This window comes from Anopheles coustani, chromosome 2, assembly GCF_943734705.1.
Source record: "Anopheles coustani chromosome 2, idAnoCousDA_361_x.2, whole genome shotgun sequence".
Taxonomy (NCBI): Eukaryota; Metazoa; Arthropoda; class Insecta; order Diptera; family Culicidae; genus Anopheles; species Anopheles coustani.
The window spans coordinates 94,317,185-94,338,010 of record NC_071289.1 but is presented as its reverse complement, the minus strand read 5'-3'; the positions used below and the strand labels follow the sequence as shown (position 1 = coordinate 94,338,010).

The 20,826-nt window shown below is 49.8% G+C and overlaps 4 protein-coding genes across 4 annotated transcripts in view; 2 read left to right on the top strand and 2 right to left on the bottom strand.

Annotated features, from left to right (window-relative positions):
- Nucleotides 1-969: 969 nt before the first annotated feature.
- LOC131266371 (ATP-binding cassette sub-family C member 10) lies at nt 970-6,048 on the bottom strand. Its single transcript, XM_058268864.1, has 2 exons — nt 2,750-6,048; nt 970-2,672 (listed from the first exon to the last, which is right to left on the bottom strand). Exons 1-2 carry the CDS (start codon nt 5,822-5,824, stop codon nt 1,227-1,229), a joined length of 4,521 nt encoding a protein of 1,506 aa, XP_058124847.1. The 5' UTR covers nt 5,825-6,048; the 3' UTR covers nt 970-1,226.
- A 223-nt stretch (nt 6,049-6,271) lies between these two features.
- Nucleotides 6,272-8,076, top strand: LOC131266279 (unconventional prefoldin RPB5 interactor-like protein). The gene is made up of 2 exons (XM_058268725.1): nt 6,272-6,341; nt 6,410-8,076. The coding sequence occupies exons 1-2, from the start codon at nt 6,297-6,299 to the stop codon at nt 7,970-7,972; spliced, it is 1,608 nt and encodes a 535-aa protein (XP_058124708.1). The 5' UTR covers nt 6,272-6,296; the 3' UTR covers nt 7,973-8,076.
- Nucleotides 8,077-8,081: 5 nt separating this feature from the next.
- On the bottom strand, nt 8,082-10,836 carry LOC131266278 (dolichyl-diphosphooligosaccharide--protein glycosyltransferase subunit 2). Its single transcript, XM_058268724.1, has 3 exons — nt 10,714-10,836; nt 10,311-10,555; nt 8,082-10,243 (listed from the first exon to the last, which is right to left on the bottom strand). Exons 1-3 carry the CDS (start codon nt 10,724-10,726, stop codon nt 8,582-8,584), a joined length of 1,920 nt encoding a protein of 639 aa, XP_058124707.1. The 5' UTR covers nt 10,727-10,836; the 3' UTR covers nt 8,082-8,581.
- A 1,117-nt stretch (nt 10,837-11,953) lies between these two features.
- LOC131265384 (uncharacterized) overlaps nt 11,954-20,826 on the top strand; it is a 40,290-nt gene continuing 31,417 nt past the window's right edge. Inside the window, exon 1 of the mRNA XM_058267643.1 lies at nt 11,954-12,608. Coding sequence (XP_058123626.1) covers nt 12,578-12,608 — 31 coding nt within the window. The 5' untranslated portion in view covers nt 11,954-12,577. The remainder of the gene's footprint in view (nt 12,609-20,826) is intronic.

Sequence of the window (20,826 nt, the reverse complement as noted above, 5' to 3'; positions counted from 1 at the left end):
CCTTTAGTAGAAAAACATTAAGTATGCAAAGCATCAGAAAAGAAACTAGATAAACGCAGAAAGGAATGAATGAAGAGAGGGACCGCAAGTAAAAGACTAAGCCCTCAGCTGTGATGACGTTGTGAAACCGAATGAATAGATAAGAACAGGGAAAAAAGGTTAGACGCGAAAGTAAGCTCGAAGAACTCGGAATGCTGCTGCGTGGTGCGTGGTAATGCACCTACACACTTACGGAGAGGGGGAACAAACAAAATGATGGGGCCAGCGTGGTTGAACAGAACAAGAACATATGTCCTTCTTCAGTTAGCCAATTTTACAAATGCTCATTTCCGCCGAGGCACGAGACAGGGAGGGTATAGAATGCAAACAACAATATGTGATAATTATTTCCTATTTTTTCCTGTGTTTTTTTTTTAGCATTTTCTCTTAAACGTCTACGGATTTATTTTTTTAAAACTATGATTACCAACCGCAGTAGTAGAGTAAGTGAAAAATAATTATAATTGAACAACCCAAACACAGGTACTACCCCCAGGTTACTGATGTGTGTTCTGTGACCAATGAGCCAGGACATCCTGAACAAGAAGAAGAGATCAAATAAAATGGCTCGTAAACTACCCGGTCAAACGGGAACCACACAGGAAAAGGAAGGTAGAAAAAGAAATGATAGCAACGATCAGTTTACGTGCTCCGGTTTATTTATTGTAATCGTTGGTTTGCCTTTGCTTCGTGATACGCGATGGTAATAAAACAATAGCTCACTCGCTCCAGCTGATCGATTACGAGCATAACTTATGTTTGTGGGGTTTTTTGTTTGTCCATAGGCAACATTGAAAAAGACAGTGGAAGGCAGGGAACTGGAAAATGAGAAAGTGTGTGCATCTAGTGTAAGCATTCAAAACATGTCTAATAGCGCCCATAACGAAAATAAAAACCCGATTGCAAAGCATCTGTGAGGCTCCGATTGGTATGGAGCCGCGAATAATGAAGCGAGGGGTTATCGTTTACGAACAAAATCTTATCCGAATTTCAATTTAAAGTTAAGGATTCAACTCCAACGGAGAATTGCACGATAAAATTTTTATTAGTCTATATGTAATCTGCATCTAAAATTGGACAGTAATATACATTTAAAGTAAGATGGTGGCAAGCAAGTCGATCGAGACGGCCACACAGTCTCATCGGTATCATCTTCTAACGCTTCCAGTCTACTGGTGGCCGCGTGTCTATCCTTTGCTGGTAACGAAAAATGCCGAATTCTGCTGCTCCTGCAGCAACGCATAGAACAGAGAGTCCGGCTGGGTGGCAAGAACCTGCGGCGCACCCTGTTCACAGACCGTACCATCCTGCATCACCAGCACCTGGTCGGTGTCTAGGACGCCGCTCAACCGGTGTGCCACCACGATGACCGTCCGACCGCGGAAGGCGTTCTTCAGCACGAGCTGGATGGCGGATTCGGATTCAAAGTCAAGGTTGGCGGTCCCCTCGTCGATGAGGACGATTTTGGATTTTTTCAGCAGTGCTCGCGTAAGGCAGAGTAGTTGTTTCTGTCCGGCGGATAGGTTCGATCCGCTCACGTCCAATTTGGCGTCCAGTCCACCGAGGGCCTGCACGAGCGGGTTAGCCAGGCAGCACGTGATTGCTTCCCATATTTCTGAGTCGATATGCACGGCGCGTGGGTCCAGATTTTCGCGTACCGTCCCATTGAATAGGAACGGGTCCTGGGAAATGAGTGCGATCCGACTGCGCAGCACATCCAGTGGAAGGGTGGCAATGTTGACAAAGTCCACGTTGATGGTACCCTTATCCAGTGGAGCGACTCGTAGTAGTGAGGCCAGGATGGACGTTTTGCCCGATCCAGTCCGGCCGACCAGGGCCACACGTTCGCACGGCTTCACGCTGATGTCGATCCCTCTGATCGAGTAGGAAAGGTGTTCGCGGTAACGCATGTGCACGTTTTCGAACACGACCACACCCTGCGAGGGCCACCCAAAGGGCGGATCGGCCGAACCATCGGCATTGACCTCCCGCTCCAACCGGCAATACTGATCGATACGTTCGATCGCGACAAACTCCTGCTCCGTTTCGGCCAGCGCATACAGCAGCCCCGAGAGCAGGCCAGTGATGGAGAGTGCGTATGAAATGGCCAAACCGACCAGCTCGGGGGAGGTCATGTGAGCGGAGGTAATCGCTGCTAGCAGACCCGAACCACCGACCAAGAAAGCCCCTAGCAGTTGCAACCGTAAGCCGAGCCACTGCTGAGACGCGGCCGCCGACAGCTGCGCCTTGATGCTTTCGCCGAGCTTAAAAAGAAAGTCTCGCTGAAATCGACGTTCGCCCCGTAGGGCCCGGATGGTGCTCAGCCCTTGCAGCGTCTCGGTGAAGTGCGCATAGAGCGGTGACAAGGCGTTACTTGACAGACGCTTGATGTCTCGTGAAGCGTACCGGTACTTGTTCTGTAGCGTCAAGTAGATCGGAACCAGCGGCACGACAAGTAACCCCAGCCAGGGCATGGCGTACAGACTGATGAGAAGCGCTCCGAGTAATCCGAAGAACTGTGCCAGTAGAATATTCAGTATAAACGGCAGAGTGTCATCGACCGTGTATACATCCGAAGAGAATCGATTCAATATTCTCCCCAACGGAACAATGTCGAAGAATTGCAGTTTAGTCTGTAAGGAAGAAAGGGGAAAAAGAACGTTTAGCAAACGATCTCAGTTGGCCGATTGATCTGTGCGCAATTTCTTACATATACGACACTGTTGAGCAATCGGTCGTGGATAGCTTTGGCTGCCTTTAGTCCTGCCAACGCGAACAGGAACGCTCTCAGCAAGGTAAGGAAACTGTTACCCACGGCAAGCCCAGCGTAAATTCCCAAATAGAAGGAAGTGTCTGCGATGCTGGAGTTATCCGTCTGCAGCACGATGAATTCCACCGTGTCCGAAGTGTCATTGGATGGTGGTGCTGGCAACGGATTATTTGTTGTACCGATCCAGTAGGCCAGCCAGGCGTCGGTAAGATTTCGGGAAATCTGCATTGTCAACACGGCCACCACAACCCAAAGACCAAGCGCTCGTCCCGTCGCCTGCCAGTAAACGTCCAGCACCTTGCGATCAAGGTGACCGAATTCTCGCGATTCTTCCACCAACGCACTGTCGATGCTGCGCCGGTCCTGTTGGTCGGTGGAATCGGTTTCTGGCGTTTCCCGTGTGGCAGCCGCCATCGAGAGTGTGTCCTCCTCGTAGTCATCGTAGTCGCTGAGCAGCGATCCAACATTCGGCACATCACTTTGCGACACGCGACCGTTTTCGACGTGAAGAATTTGGGACGCCCGGTTCAGCACCATCGGATGCTGTGTCACGATGATGCGCGTTTTGTCCTTTAGCAGCCCGAACACGGCATGACGGATGATGTGAGACGCGACGTGTGCATCCAGTGCCGAAAGAATATCGTCCAACAGGTAGATGCTCTTGTTCTGATAGATGGCCCGTGCAAGCGCAACGCGTGCTTTTTGTCCGCCGGACAGGGTGCGCCCTTGTTCTCCGACTCCCGTGCTGTCCGCGCTACGTAATGCCTCCAGATCGTACTGGAGGGCGCACGCATGAATGACCGCCTTGTATCGCGCATCGTCGTAGATTTCACCCCACAGGATGTTGTCCCGAATCGTGCCCTGCTGTAGCCATGCACTTTGGCCGACGTAGCCGAACCCTTCGCTCAGATCCGTGCCGATGGCGACCGCGCCGTCGCCGGTCGTGCTGTGGAAGTTGCCAAGAATCACCTGCAGAAGGGACGATTTACCACCGCCGACCGGACCTTCCAAGCAGACCAGCTCTCCTTGGCGCACCTGAAGCGTGAGGCCCTCGAAGGCGAAATCGACGATATCGTCCTGTGCGAGGTTCAGTTCCTTGCGGCTACGTTTGGTGGCAAACTCGAAGTGAGCGTCCTTGATCGCAAGGATGGTGGGTCGCTTGGACGAGTTCGCGAACGTGGTGTCGGATGGTGCCAAGGCGCGATAGTACTCCGCCAGGTTAACATCGGGGAGGTCCAGCAGCTCCTGAACGCGTTTGAGCGAAACCCATGCTTCGGCGAGTCCGTTCAAAACCCAAGGAAAAGAATTAAGTGGTCCGATTAACATGTTCAAAAGGGCCACACTGGTGTAGGTCGTCGCGGCGGTAAGCGGTTTGCCGAGCAGTACCGACGTGCCAAAGGTGAACAGACACATCAGCACGGGTGTGGTGGCCCAAAAGTAGACACACAACGCGTCAAGATATTTTCGCTTGGAAAGGAAACCGATTTCGCCGCTTCGCAGGCGTTGGATTTTCGTAATGAACACGTCCTCCCAGGCGTTCAGCTTGATGTCCTTTGCGCCACCGATACTCTCCGAGGTGACCGTTACGCGGGCATCTTTGGCACTCATCAAACCCTGTGACAATTGGGCAATCTTTTGTGTAATCTTTCGGTTGATCGGGATGAGTAGAACCGCAAACAGTACTCCGGCAGCGAACGCTATTCCTAGCTGTGTGTAGAGCAAGTACAGCGTAGTAAACAACTGGAACGGAATGCTCCAGAAGGAGTGGAACGAAACGCACGAGTTTACGATTCGATCGGTGTCGGTGGACATGAGGTTAAGGATTTCCGGGCGCGCCGTCTGGAGTCGTTTTGCCGTGAGAGATTTCTGGTAGATTGCCGTCACGATGGCAATACGCATTTTGCTACTGACGAATGTCATACGCCAGTTGAAGTGAACCCCCGCAAAGGCACTAATCACCGTAGAACTGAGCAGACCTAGGGCGTAGTAGTACGGCCGATAATCGACCGGTTTACCGGTGTCTATATCGTCGGGAGAAGGTATCGTCGTAGATGTGTCGTTATACTCCGTACGCAACAAGCTGCCGAGTAGGATAGGTCCAGCGAACCCCGACAAATCGCCCAGCAATCGAAGTAGTCCGATCAAATAGAACTCCCAACCGAAGCATTTGTGTAGGGCCTTGAAAAGGGACCGCGTTCCATCTAGGGCCGACTGAAGAAGCTCCGTCACGCGATGAAGGGTGAGCGCTTCGGGTAGGTCGAACAGATCGTCGTTGCGTCGCAGCTTTCCGGCGGCTCCTTTGGTGATAAGCGGTCGTACCCAGTAGAACACCAAGCGAGAAAACACATTCGCTTCGTCCTCCACCGGCCCGAGGGCAGTTTCTTCGATGTCCTCGAAGAAGCGTGTGTAGGATTGCGACAGCAGAGCCTGTCGTTCGTCGTCCTCCGTTCGACGGGGCCGCAAGTAGTGGGCGTTGCCCGGAAGAATAAGCGTACCACCGTAGCACAGGTATAAGGCAAGATGAGCAAGGTACCACAGCCAAAAATCCGTACGCACATTCGTGTGCAGCCAGATGCTGCACAAGGCGAGCAGGGAGGTCCATAGTACTATCAGCACTAGCGGACCCCGATGGCTGAGCGATCCTTTCCGCACCGAGGACAACAGGAAACCGGCATGGATTGGCCAGGCAACGAGTTGGACGCAGGCAAGCAGTATGTCCACCGGGTACACCTGTCGGTGCAGGCGAAAGATGTAGAACACCTTCAGGGCCGGCAGGATGGCCATTGCAATCGAGGCCAGAATGCGCACTCTAAGCGCCCGTAGTTGCGTTTCGTTGCGTGAAACCCTACGCCAGTGGGTTCCATAGTAGTACGAGGAAAATGTGGCGAACAGCACGAGCACCGGTAGCTGCAGAACCAACTCCTGGAAGCACGGTGCCAAATCACTGTTCGTTTCCACCCATGGCCGTAGCCCGGTCGGGCAGATGTCGTTCCAAAACTGATCCCAGTAGACCATGGTGTCAGCTTGTCAGCAGAAACCGGATATCGCTTTATTCTACATCCGCCTATTCAAGCTACGAAGGGGAAGAACTGCAGACGGCCGCCTCGGTGCACTTGATCTTGGTGGTGTCGATAGAACACCGCTACTGGTATGATTCAACACTTCACGACCGCACTGATGACACATTCTTTTTCCTAATACATTCTCCGAGAGCTTATCAAAAGCGAGCGAAAACTGACTTCCTACCACCAAACGGACATAATGATAAGCCGGTTCTTAGCTGAATCAACCAAACTATCAACTTATTGCGGCCTGCTGTGTGATGCTGTGAAAAAAATAACCAGTTTTCCGACAAAAACAACACAAAACAAACGAAGCCGATTGTCAAGAACCATATGTGTCAAACCCTGACAGTTCGGTTTGGGCAAACAACCCGGGACGGTTTGTTTACGTTTTATCAACACGCGGATTTTCACGGTCAACAGAAATGGCGATGGATCAGCAACAAATGTACAACCAGGCATATGGCGATGTGAGTAAAATGTAGTTTTCTGTTTAATCCACTGCTTGAATAATAACATCCATTTTCCTAATGCATAGGCATTACGTACGAATGAAAACGAAACTCAGCGATGGAGCGCGTACCGGCAGGAACATCTGGATCTGAAAGAAAACCTCAAAATGTATCAAAAAACACCCCGTGCCGATATTCTCATCCCCATGGGCACGAAGGCACTTCTCCCTGGTCAGCTCTACCACACGGGCGAGGTGCTCGTCAGCCACGGTGGTGGATATTTTACCGAATGTACATCGGAACAGGCACGATCGATTGCCGATCGCCGGGTGCAGCTAGCGGATGAGATGCTCCAGAAGTATGACCGCGAGCGAACACTGTACAGTGATAAACTTGAAGTGCCCTTCATCAATGAAGCGTTCGCCCAAGGTGGACGTGAGATTATTGAGCCATACGATGAGCAGACGGAGGAACGGTGGCGAGCAGAGCATCGGCGTCGTGTTCGGGAAACCAAGCAAAGGGAGGCAGTCGATAGGAAAAAGAAGGATCAGGATGATAGGGACCTTTTTGAAAAGCTAGAAGAAATGGAACTGCTGGAAGAGTTGGAAAATGAAATGGAGCAACTGGACATGCCGGAAGACGACGATGATCAGCTGGGGCGTTTGATGCGTGGAGAAATTCGTTTGAACAGCAAACTAAGAACCGCTCATCGTTCAGTACCGGCAGCCGAAAACGATACCATAGATATTAGAAAGCCAACCAAGGAAAGTCCTACGGAAGGTGAGCAAAATACCACGACAGAAGACGAGGAAAATGGGAAAATTTCGGACGAAGATCTAGTAACTACTGACGATGAGTCAGTGGATGGTCAAGGCGAGGAAGATATTTCGCCAGAGTTCTCGCAGTTACTGAACGAAACAAAAATGCTAGCCAAGGAGGAGAAAATCAAAATCTTCCAAGCAAAACAGAAAGACGTTCGCAAACGTTTGTATCAGAACTCTATTACTATCACCGAAAAAGTGGATCTGTATCAGTTGTACGAGGAGCTAGAGGAGGCCCTGGATTTCCTTCGGGCCGGTCAAGAAACTGATGAAGCCATCGACGACGAGCAGGAGGAGGAGGAAACAAAATCGGATCAAGAACCAACGGCAAACTATACGGAGAAACAGCGCAGGAAGATATCGTTTGCTGAACACGACGAGATCAAACTGATAGAAAATTGGCAGGGTTTGAGGATCACTGACAAGCTACCTACAGGCAACACCGAAAAGACAGTCTTTTTGCCCATCGTACACTCAGCGGAAACACTTTCCAATGAATACCGCAACGAAGCACAGGAAGATGAAATCATCTGTCCGGCGGACATCTTCCGTAAGGAAATGGAACGGAGAGAAACTCCCGTGGAACTTAGATCGATTTTGAAGAACAAACATTTTGTAGAAAAAGAATCCCACAGTGCCAACGAATCATTCGGTAAAACCGGCGTTAAACGCATGGTCAAAGAGACAAGAATGAAAGATACGATGCAGGACGACATATTGGGAGAAATCGTGGAACATAAAATTGAACCGGAAAGTACTAGTGCTGTCACTGATTTACCTCCACAACCCAAGAAGAAAGTAAGTCGCTTTAAGCAGCAGCGACATTAAGATAGATTCATGTTATGTTTAGTTCATAAATAAATTGTATAATAGGGTAAAATATATCTTGTATCTTTTTGATTCTCATGCCAAACGCAAAAAACGTCGTTTCGTTCGGTCATTTTCATACGTTTATTTCACACGACAAATGCAACTGAATGGACCCTGTTACATTTTGGATCTCCGTCTTTTCTCAGCTCATACGACTCAGTACATTAAATCCTACTTCTATCGCTTGCACAGCACGTCATCGCTGTGGGATTTTCTATCAGAATTGTGTTGTAGACCGTTAAAACTCGACTGAGAAAAGAAAAGGTTGAAGTAGTTTAGCCAACGACTTCATCTATGAAAGTTAACGGAGGATGAACATTCGAAAAAGAAATTTGACCAAGACACAAGAGTTGTCTTCATGTCCCCGCTCCTTAATAGCGACTGTCGGTACATTGAAAAGGAATGATTTTTGGTTTCTCCCTCTTCTCTTGCTCGTACTTGTATGTTTCCCTACTAATCATTTGTCATGCACCTCATTTATTCCCTTCCGCCGTTCAGTTCAGAATTTTCCCTTTGTTCGATTAATGGACTATGAATGGGATTTGAGACTCGATCGAACCGGCAAGCTTACTTCTCACTTCCTCCCCGAGCGATTTTGCGCAGCATACGATTGCCGCAGAAAAAGGTGAACAGCGCCAGTGGGATGAGATACCGGATCGTCTCGAACATGTTCAACCGCAGCCAGAACACACCGAACAAGGCCAAAATGGCTCCCAGCCCCACGTGGAATCCAACCGCACCGAGGGAAAGCGGGAAGTTCCGAACGTTCACGCCAAGCTTAGCCCACAGGGCGAAGAGGATCACGAGCGGTGCGACGCATAACGCGGTGAATAGATCGGAAACGAACCGTGCCGGACGTTTCTCGGGGACACGGAACTGATGTTCGATTTCCGGGAGTGGTTGACGGAAGCCAGCACCGACCGTGGCCTGCTTGCCGGCAGCTGTTTCGGTGGCGGGAAACTTGAGTTCCACATCGGCCAGGTACCATTGGAAGGAGTTCGAGAGCAGCGCATCGCCAACGATTAGTCGCAGCTCGTACAAGCCGCTCTTGTGGGCAAAATCGACTGCTCGGGCACCGACATCCATCTCGAATTTGTACGCCTTGCTGGTGTCCGTTTCGGCGACGAAGATTATTTCCTGCCGGGTTTCTTGATGGCGCAGGAGAACAAAGGCCTGGTGAACGGTGATCGGTTTTCCGCTAGCATCATCGACCAGGTTGGTCTTGAGGACGACCTTTTGCTGCGAATCAGCGTTCAAAACCGTCGCCAACTTCGAAGGATACGTCACGGAGTGTCGCTTTACACTGGACGCCGTACTGTCTGTGTCTCCGACACCGACTTCCAGCGAACTTACGCGCACCTTTCCGAGCACGTTCACTTTGAGCTGCTGACGGTATGATGGGGCTGCTTCTACATCGACACGGAACTGACCGCGTGTCGGGGTGGCCGATTGGAGGTTGTATGTGTACAGGGTCGCATCGTCTTTGCTTGGGACGAGATTTACCTTGCTAACGAGTTCCTGCTTCGTCGAGAGCGACAAAACTGTGGTTGACAGGGCGGCCAAGGCTGGTGACAGAGGTTTTCCGAGAAGATCGCAAACCTTTACGCGCAAAACAGGCGATTCCGGAAGCAGCTGTCCATTGTTGGCCAACCGAATGCAGATCGGGGCGATCGTTTTCTGCGAGGCGAGTAGATTCAGGGCTTCCAACAGCACACTGACTCCCTTTGGCGTTTGCACGGAGGCACGAGATAGGAAGTAGTTTGCAAACTTCACTGCCTGGTCCGCCGTAATCGGGGCCGGCTTACCAAGGGTTGAAGCTAGACGGAAACCGCCATTTACGATGAGTGCAGTGATACTAAGGCCACCTTCAAACTGCAACAGTTTGCCATCGACTTCGTCCGCCTGTACGAACGCTTCTTCGATGCGGTCATAAGCGAAAGCCCCGGCCGTGCCAAGTTCCGAGGCGACCGCAAAAGCGTGTCCCAGGGAGTTGAGTGAGTCATCCTTCTTCAGCACCGTTTGCAAGTTCTTTCCTAGAGCCGTGCGTGCTTTCTCATCCACCGTCACGCCAGCCAGTTTGGCCGAGTGGAAGTTGTAATAGATTTCCTGTGCAGTAGAGGCTTCCTTAGACAGGGCCGCCTTGACACTGCTCTCAACCTTTGCTGGCAGGGCCTCCTTGCAGCCAAAGTTCTTACGGGCTCCGATCAGATAGTAGTTTTTCTCAAAGTCCTATTATAGAAAATATGGTATGGGATGAGCTATTGAACATGAGCTTTTACACTGAATATTAACCTACATTTAGCTTGGATTCAGCATGAAGAGTAAACAATCGTTTGCACGAACCGGCAACATCGCTTGCCGGCAGAGCCACATTGGCGGAGGAGAAGTAGAGCGCCTGCAAATCGTTCGATTTCAAGCCTTCGCTGAAAACCTTATCGAAACGCTCCTGGTCTTGCGTGGTGAGGTGGCTGCTGACTGTGCGTTGTGTCGGCTGTGTAGCAGCAATGCTAGAACCGATGAAGGCGACCAGCATAAAACATCCTGCAACATAGGAAGCACAAATTATGTATCGCATAAACATTCTTCTTTGCCACTATCTTTTCGCCGGTGGAAATGTCAATATCCACCGAGGGCCAATGACCGAGGGGTAAGTTTCACGTGTCGTGGGTCGCAGAACGCAATATCGTCGAATTACTTACCTAACGGATTCATCGCACAGCTGGAGAGTTATGTTTCAAATACGACTAGAACGAAATTTCCTCCAGGATTTAGCGAAAACGAAAGAAATTTCCAACCGGCCAAAGATGATGCTGTGTCTTGATGGTCGCTAGACACGTCAGAAGTTTTCAAAGATCTTTTGACAGCGCAATTCTCCGGCCCATCCCGTTTATACAGTATACTTGTTAGTTGCGTCAGATCTGTTTTTCAAACTGGTTTGAAGAGTTATCACAAATATGCAATACAAAATCTACACCTACATAAATTGTATTTTAAGAAATTATTGTTTTACCTTAAAAGGGTTGATTATTGTGGTTTAGATGGTTTAGGTACCAAATAGTATTTTCTAAGGTATCGTTATTTTAACCTCTAATTACCGATCAAATGACCTTTTAAATAGTAAAACGAGAGTAATTGCCGGTTCGCTCTTCGTTTTTCCTGCGAATGAGAGATTTTCGAATTCAAGAGAGAGAGGCAGCCTTTTTCTCTCACAGACATAAAACGAAGGTTGGGTCATCAGGTTTTGTTGACACCACGTATGGTGTATGTGAGCGAGAGTGAGATACAAAAGGCGGGAAGGAAGAGCGAGGAGGCGGCAAATTGGTCGACGAACGACTGGCGCATTTTTGAACGAGCGCTCAGTTTCTTTCCGTCCTTTGGACGAACAAACTCTTTCTAGTGGAGTACGCGCGGCGCGTCCCTGCATATGGGACGAGCGTGTGTTTTCTGTGTGCTTTACGTTCCTTTCCCCCGCGGGTTCGTGCTTCCACAATTACCATACGTCCCTGGGACGGCTATCTCTTCGTCTGCTTGTCTGACGCCACCGTAGACTACGGTAATACGTCGCATGGTGTTTTTGATAGTCCACGGTTCAGCCTGTTGGTCAGCCGTCCGGCCGTTCCGTGTTCCTGCTGGCCCTTGTGGAGCGGGCGAAAGCATGTGAAACGAAACGAAGGAGGAAGCGAGGGGCTATCGTCTGTGGAGAGATAGCGCGCGATCAAGTGACAGTTGTTTTCGTTTCGTTCATCATTCTTTGCTTCCGTTTTATTCACAGTGGTGTGGTCGGTAGGAAGAATCAGACGGCGTTATTTTTTTTTGGAGTCACCAATGGCCAAGGAATCGAGCGTAATTTATTTAAATTTGTTTCCAGCTTCTAGGAAGCCAGTTTATCCAAAGGAAGAAGCAGAAGTTGTTCGCTAGCAATGCGGTGAACGATGAAGAACTAACCAAGAGTGCAGCGGGAAAAAGCATTTTCAGTTCCTCGGTTCAAGCTGAAGCGTAACAAACTGCAGCATCCTTTAAAACATATCGTGTAGTCGGTGTCACCAGGAAACTGTTGGAGCAACCATCGGACGCTCGGGGAATAATTTCACCTGCTCTTCTGGCCTACCGTTGGAAAGTGATTGCGGTTGGAAAAGCGTCCAATTCGAGCTTGTGTTAGCTCTCGCGCGTCCGGGCGCTCCATACTTCGGCGTCGGTGGTGGGCTTTTGTTATTATTTTTGTAAATGGAAATGGAAAATCATACCAGTTGCGCCGATGCTCATCGAGATCCTTGCCAAGTTGCCTCCTAGAGCGGTTCACTTCGGGGAGGAGCGTGTTTGTGCCAAAAAACGTGAAGAGTGAGTAGTGTCTAGTGTGTGGCAGTGAAAATTAAAAGCCCGGGCCAGGCCACAAGTAGAAAAAGTGTACAAAATCGCAAAGGAGTGGTTCAAACAAATTACGCGTGTGGAAAGGTCGTGTTCTGATTTTTAATTTCAATCGAATGTGTTAAGAAGCAGAGCAAAGTAAAAGAGCCAGTTAAGAATCCCGGTGCGGCCCCCCCGTCTAACAATCGTTCTCAAATCATGGCGCGGAAGAAAGGTTCCGGGAAAGGAAGTAAGTATCAATTGGGGTATTTCAGAAAACCATCACTGGCCGGAGCGCACTCGGTCATTGACGATCGTGATCGCCGTTGGTTGGCAAAAGAGAAGGCTGGGTGAAGGATAGGGGGAAATATTTATTATGACTGGGATTTATTTCTCGGATTCCGTAGCAGCAGTGCCGGCAGCAACAAGTGAGCAGAAAAGGGGTGAACACAATGTGTTGAAAAAACTGTGCCAAATGCACCTGTTTCGTGTGCTCTTTGGCGTCCAACGCAGCAATAGGCGATCCCTTCCTGGTAATGAAGGGTCCCGTTTGGAAACGGGCAGGTAAAACCAGCGAGAGGATAGGGGTCCCGGGTAGTGTGCTCCGATAAGCCATTGCCTCTTTCGTTCGTTTGCTTTGCTATCATCCTTTGGGAAAGAATGACTTCGAACTAATCCGGTTTCATGCGAAACGGGCAGTTTTTGTGACAATTTACCTGTTTTCAAGGCAGGTGTCGCTTGGAGGAAGGGAACAATGCGAATGGTTAGTAAACGCCACCAGTTCTTTTTCGGTGCCAAGAGATGTATGAATTCATCTCAACGCTTTTGATGGTTATATGAATTTTGGTGTCAAGTAATCGATATTTTTCCTGTCTTTCTTAGATCAGTTGATTTTGAGATGATAGAATTGGGTGGCGCTTTTGAAGGCATTAAAAGGACCCCTTTACCTCCACCTTGCTGAAGATAATGGTTGGTGTTTTTCTTTATGGTTTAATAATATGTTTACCGTCCATTTCGGGGAGGGGAGTCGGAGAAACATTTAAAACGCCATCGATGAAACTGCACATGTCACTCGCAGGCCGTGGTGGCGGTTTGGGTGGGCATCGCTCTCTCAAAATCCTCCCATCAACGGCTCAACCCATCTACTTACCCTCCTCACCTCAGGCCGCGAAGAGGTGGACTACGAGCTGCCGGTTCAAGGCGGCACGATAAGGAAATCCTCGCGCGGCGGACGGCGGTAACGAGGACGGGGAAAAATCGTACATTTACAGATCTATTTTCGCAAACCTACGCCAAATTCCGTCGGACCGGACTCATCTTTCACCACCCTCCCACTCCCTGCACCCTCGCGTACGTCATCGCCGCTTCGAACAGCTGCTCGCTCGAAAACGGAACTACGCCCAAGAGTTTTCCTCTTCGTCGCCGAAAGCTGAGTAAAATTTTCGCTCGAATCCGTTCTGTCTCCGCGGGTTTGCACGTATGTGGGGGAGGAAGGTTGTTACTAGGTGGTCGGGAAAAAACAAGTATGGAATGTTTGTGATGCAAGTCCCCCTCCCCCTTAAAAGGGATGAGCAGAACGAAAAGAGGGGGCCAGGAGGGGGTGTGTCAGTTCAACCTCGCCCTGCTCCACCAGGCTCGCGCGCGCTTGAAAGGGCAAAAGAAAAAGCAAAGCCGAAACGGGGGACTACCGTTGCTTTTATTAGAAGTCTATTTAAAGAAAATTTGCTTGAACGAAAGCAGTGGCGAAAAAAAGAAGGAAAAGCAAAATCAGAATTCCTAACACGACACGAAAATCGTCGACCATCGGCAGGCAATCGATGATCGAATTCAATGTTTGTTGGTCCCAAGTGTTGCCCGAGGGCGTGTGTGGGTGTTGGAAGAAAACAACATACACGTCATTTATTAGATTCATCTGATCGATGTGCTCTACGGATTGACATTTACGACGCACCGCCTGCTTGAATTTTCCGGACGCGCACTCGGCAGAGTGTAAAGAAAAACACCCAAAACCGTTCGGCAGAACATCGGTAACATATATTCGACCAAAAGGGTGCAAACGTGGCTACTAGATCTGTGTTCGAGCTTCTTGTTGCCAAGAAATCACATGTCAGTTGTGGCGCAAGCGAATGGATATTGCGATCGATCGGAAAACGGAGTGCTTTGCATTTATTTTCTTTTTCTCGCTTCGGCCACCCACAAGGACACGCACATCCACACACGCACACGACCTCACACATGACGAATTCCACCGTCGTTCGAACCTATCCGACCGATCCCATTTGCTATGCTCAGCTTTCGCAGGCAAATGAGCAAAAGGCAAAAATGGGTCCGTTTTTCTGTTTCTAAACCCCCGGACTCTTCGATCCCTTTCCGCCCAGGGGCTTTCCTTCGTCCTTGGACCGGTCGCTTTTCCGTTGTTCCTTTGCCTTTTGCTGGCGCCGGGTAGGAAGAAAAATGGCAACCGGTCGAGCGGGTAGGGAATTCCTGCTGCGCTTCAAGTGGGTGAGTTCGGTGACGAAATCATTCCGAGCCATCCAAAGGATATGGCGGCGTTCATCATCACGCCTTCGCAAGCCGGTTGTCCGGTTCGCCCTGCTGTAGAGGATTATCCCGAAAACTCACTCCCGTGTAGACGAGTGTGTACTATGGCGCCAATGTTGCTCGCGCGCGCACACACGAAGGTTCGGAGTTGGGTCGGTTCCCTACCGAGCATAGCGAAACATTGCCCGTTTGGATGTGTGTGCCGCACATGTGAAGGATTTCCCTTCGGTATGGCGCTGCAGATTGCTGTTACAGCTTTTATTGCATTCTGGTCCCGAAAACTGGGGAACACAACTCATTTATGCTCGCGTAGAGCTCGGGTACAGCGTACCTAGAAAGAGGATCATATAACACTTCAGCTGCAGAAATGGTAGACAGTTGGATTTTATTTTCTTACAATCGAAGGAAGGTCATTCGCTTCAGGCCAAGTTTTGGCGGGTGAGTTGTCGTTTGTCTTTAACAACTTGTGCTATAATGCAGTAATCTAAGTTGTTTGCCACAAAGTCTGATTAACCTTTTTATACCTCGGACGTAAAGTTCGTTGCATAACATCTATTAGGGCTGGAATGGACGAATTTTAAAACAAGATTTAGCTAAAATCAGTGCAGAAATGAAACATACCTCCACCTTTGGAGGGTGCGTCCTGGCAGTAACAAGGACTGAACCCAGATAGTAATCTCTCCTTTCTGCGGAAATGAATCCCTTTTCTGCGAGCGCAAAAGATGAGAGTGTGTGGGATGACTTTTTCATCGTTCCGCTACCGTTTGTTGTTTGGCGGTCCTCTTGGTGTCCTTGATGACTTACCAGTGGAGGAACGTCTTGCCGAGGGATTGTTGCCCTGTTTTCGTGTTTTTTTTTCTGTTCGTCGTTGTTGCGAGCGCTCTTTGAACCCCCGATGTTGTGAGAGCTGTGTTCGTCTGTCGTTTGTTGCGCGTGTTGTGTTCTGTCCCGTTTTTCCTTCCCCTGCGAGTTTGTGCGCCCTATCCTTTTTCCCGGCCGTCAACAAGGCGGAATGATGGGTGTTGATGGGAAGAGAAAAGTCGCGGAAGCAACAAAGCGCGTCGGAGGAAGGACATCCGCGGGGGTGGGTGGCTTTTTGCCGGGTTTGATGTTATTTTCACTGTATGGGAATCCCTCTTACGTAATGGCCAGCACCCAAAGAGTAAAGAGCGAAGCGTCATAATACCAAACAAGCGCGCACCAACACTCACAAAGGCCTGGCGTGGACATCTTCCCCAAACGGCGGCATTCCCTGGCCGTGTGGTTCGATGTGTGTGTTGAGAGCTGGGGATTCCGCCAAATGGTTTGTGAACCAGCTTGTTGGAGGAGGGCGTTGGAAGGGAGAATAGGGGGTGTTGGGGTGATATCGCGACCGCGCAGGTTCAACGAAGATTGAGTGCGAGAGAAAGAGAGGGCCGAGGAAGATAGAGAACGCGACACTCGCGGCCGACGATGAAAATAAACAATTCACCAAAGGGAGGATTCTTGGGGAATACGTTTGGGCTATTCTGAGCGGGCCGCTTCTTTGAGGAGGATGCCCGTGCCCGTGCCGTTTGTGTTTATTGCCACAGGCCCGGCTTCCGTCTCGCTTTCTCTTTCGGCCTATTTTATTTTAGTACGTACTACGCTATCGTCGTGGAAAGAAAAGTGCGGCCGGGGCGGGGGCAGGTTGGCGAACGGGAAAAGTATTTTGCGCTCCGGTCGTATTTTTCCTGCCGGGGATTTGTGCCGCTGTTTCGTACTGTGTTGGTGTGTATTATTCTGGAAGAAGCCAAATGAAGCATCCCGGCACTTGGTCAAAGGAACCCATGGAAGGAGAAAAAGGACCAGCCCAAATCATACCCAGTTATCCTTTTATTTATTTATTCCATTATTGTTTACAATTGAGTAATATAACGGTTAATTTAAAAACATCCTGCCAAAATTCCGTCATAGGTTTCACCTGCCTTTCGGAGGCATGTTTCGGAAATGGAGGACTTCTTCTCGGACTCCATAACTTTTTCTCAGCAAAAACTTACACACGCAAACACACAAAATCAATGAGGAACAGTAGGCTGTGTCGTCATTATTCCACGTAACCGGGAACCCGGGAGGACATTCCTGAAGACGAGCGTACAAAATTGTACTCGGCTCTCCGTTTGTCGGGACTGCCTGGCGGCTTGTGCCTCCCCCCCCTTCCTGGGGCCCCTTCTAAATGCATGCCCGGGGTGCTTCCCTTTTGCGTGCTTTCTCTTTCCCTCCCCCTCGGGAATCGTTGGACGATGGAGGATCCTCTTGAACGTGCTGACGAGCCTTGGACAAAAATAAACCGTGACACACCCGACCGCGACCGTCTCTCGCAGAAGGGACATGTCAGCCGAGAGCCATAGCGCTTGCGAATCTCCGATAAACGCTGCGAAGCAACGCAGCAACAGTTTGATGGATTGGCTCGTGCAATCTCCTACATGGAGACGCCGAAGAAGGGTGATGGAGAAGAGTGTATCATCAGCATCAGATCTTTCGTTCGTCCTGTTACAAAAACACACACAAAAAACACATATTAAGGAGGACATTTTCTCCCCAAAAGCCTACAATGTAATGTGTGAGGTATTTGAAGGCACGGTGAAAATCCGCAACGCCATTCTTTTCCATGGGAGTGGCTTCGGTTTTGCGATGAGCTGACACCGGCCATCTCCTGGGGGAATTTCGTGCGGATAATAAACATTCTTTGCTATCAGGTGCAAAATCTAGCCAGAACGTCAGACTCTAGGCTGACCGTGGAAGCAGTTGTGGTGGACCTGCCTGGGAGCCTGGGCGAACAAGCTTTTTCCATTCTGCAAGGTTTCGTTTTTTCGTTCTCCTTTAGGCCCAACGGTGTTTCGAATTTCCTTCCTAGGCTCTTGCCGTTTCACATTGCGCAAGTCCCCCAAACAAACGTGTTCCAACGCAACCTTCGGCGAGGGGGAGGTTTCTCTCCCGCATCCGATTCAATGTTTTGGACACCCGAAGCCTAGTTTAGATTAAATTTCTTAAGTCCCGGGCCTTTATTTTGGTGCCAAAAAACGAATAGATTACCTGAATCTGAATAAAGCAGAACGGAGGAAAACTGGGAGATAATCCAAAAAGTTTAATAACCAATATTGTGCTTCTGGTGTGTGATGTAGATTTTCACTTCCTTCAACAGTTACCTAATTTTTTAGTTACCCTAGGCAAAATTTGTTGGAAGTTTTGGTCCTGTGTGAGTGCTTGACACTTTTTGAAAATGCTCTGAGGGTGATGGGGAAGCATTTCAGATGCATTTACCGCCTCCTGACCAAGGTCAGGCAGTTCAGAAAATACGGTTGAACACCCCGCGCGTAATGTTGAAAATAAAACCCCAACGCAAATCCACCCCAAAAGTTGCTTGCTGCTAAATGCTGAATCGTGTCCGCAAGGGTGCTTTTCTGCTTCACACACTCGCCGTGTTTCGGACGTCGATCGGACGTCGCGGTTCGGGGTTTTCTTCACCCTATCTTTCTCGTCTCCTCTCGTCGGCCGAGGGAAAGGCAAAAACCGGTCCATCGCCGCCGACTCTTTGCTTCAGATATCTTACTTGTTTTTTTTTTCTCTCTGCCCGCAAAGGGGTTTCCTCGCGACGTCGACGACGACGACGACGTGGTGATCATCCGCGCGGTTCAACCTGCTCTGTTGTAGGCCGTGTGTTGTGTGTGTGTTCCCCCCCACCCTCCCCACTACTTGTATTCGTGCGTGCCTTTCGAGTGGAAGCCGGTTGCGCGAGTTCACCCCACACCCTGTCCGATCCCTCCCCCCTCTCCCACGTTCTTCCTCGATCGTTTGGCCCATCTCCTTTTCCCGCACGATCAAACACTTCATAGTCACACACACGCGTACACGCACTCAGGCACCGGTGTTTGCGGCAGTTACGCGTGGGCCCTCCCCACCCCACATCCCACCCACCCTTAGAGTGCGTGTTGCGTGGCGTCGCCTGTTTTCCGGTCTGGCTCACCCGCGCACCCTGCTTTCCCACACGAAGCTGTGTGTGTGTATTGCATTATGATCGTCGATCGAGAAACACCCGATTCCATCGTCCTTCCCTTCCAGTTCTTTCTTGAGGCTTTCTTAGGCCACTTTTGGGCATTCCCCGGTGCCGGTGACCTTTTCTTCCTTTCCCTTCCCCGTCCGTCCGGGCGCGCGAGCGAGCGTGCAAGTTTATTTTCCTCATTCCGGGTAACCCTTTCATTCTTTCGGGTATCATTTCTTCGTTCGTTTCGATTTGTATTTTTTCTTTCGTTTAAAATTTCGATGTTAGATGGTATTCCTCAACCCCCCCCCTCCCCCTCCCTCACACTCCTCATTCCCACCGTTCACTTCCATCGATTCATAACTGTGTCTCTTTGAATCATTGAACGCGTCAACGCCAACAGCCGCCTGTTGGGGGTTTCGGCTGTGTTTGCATGTTGTTGCCTTGCTTCCCCCCCCCCCCCCTCCTCCTCCGCTTCCAACCCGCCAACGCCATTCGTTGGATTGGGTCGCCGCCGTTCTGTCGCCAACGATTTCATCGTTCCTTTTTTTTCGTTCCCCCTTCTCCCCCCACCCGGCAATGGTCGTTCGCAATGGCTTCCTCTGTTTGTTGGCTGGCTTGCTTGTGGAATCACGATCCCTGTGCTCCGATGCCCTTTGCTCCCTTTCCCCCGTTGGGCAACGCCGGGCCAATATTGTCCATAAGCTTGACATTGAAAAAACATTTCGACGATCTTTTCGAGGTTTTTAATCGCTTCGGGGACGAATCTTCGCTCCCGGCCGATGATGGTCCGATGAGTAATCGCTGCTCGCGGAACACTTTTGCGTCGCTGCGTTCAGAAAACACAAACGTTTCGAAAATGACGCAAAGCGATCTTTTACGACTCAGCAGACGACCCTCCCCTCCCCCTCCGCTGGCCATGTGTTGGAGGATCCGATCCGGGGAATAGAGCAAAACGAGCATGACGAACGGTGAAGGCAGGCGTTGGCGTGTATGTGTCTCTTTGCCACGTCCATTCCATCATGCACAAAGGGGTGGCAAAATTAGCATACGACTTTGACTGCGTGACTGGCCAGCGACGTCCATCCACCACAACCACCCTCCCCTGCCGCTTCCCGGATCCCGGTGAGATCGATGGTTCACTCCAAACGGAACACGTCTCCGCTTCGGGCATCATCCTTTTCGATTAATCCTTGGCATTGGCTTGGATGAGAGCCAGAGGCATGTAGGAGGAACGTTCCATTGCTTATGGTGTACAAAATGTTAAAAATGAACCTGTTGCTACCACGACGGCTGATAGGAGCAATGGTTTGCATGCAAACAAGTCATCATCATCATCAGAAAACGGTCGTCTCACTTCAATCACAGAGGACTTTGTAAACTGTTACATTCCTTCCACACAAGAAAACTCTCGGTTACGTATTCACGGTATATAAAACAACTGATAACGCTACTGGAATGAGCGCGGTTCATGTATATATGTTCCGGATGTATCGAATGAATGATAAAGCAACGGACCAGACCTTCTCCCTTGGTAAGAAGGGATGTCATAATTTTACTGACAAGTAGTAGCAAAACCACAGGCTCTATTTCGGTCGAGAGAGAGAGAGGGAGTGAACAGTGAGGTAGCATATGGGAATGACCATCGGTGATGATAAACTGATAAAACTGTCTCGATAAAGCAAAGAGGGAACTCCTCGCCGAACCGGAAGGCAACGGCGGTTTTTATCGGCTTTATCGGCGAGGCGCGGGTGACAGTGACAGTGAAAAAGCACACCATCACACACCAAAAACGAACCGCGTGACTCAGAATAAAACATCTTCATCTCAATCGGATACAACAGGAATGGTTGACTGTTGCCATATAAGAAAAAGGGCATGTTTTATTATCTCATCGTGGAGATAGCAGGTCTTTAACACCCACAGA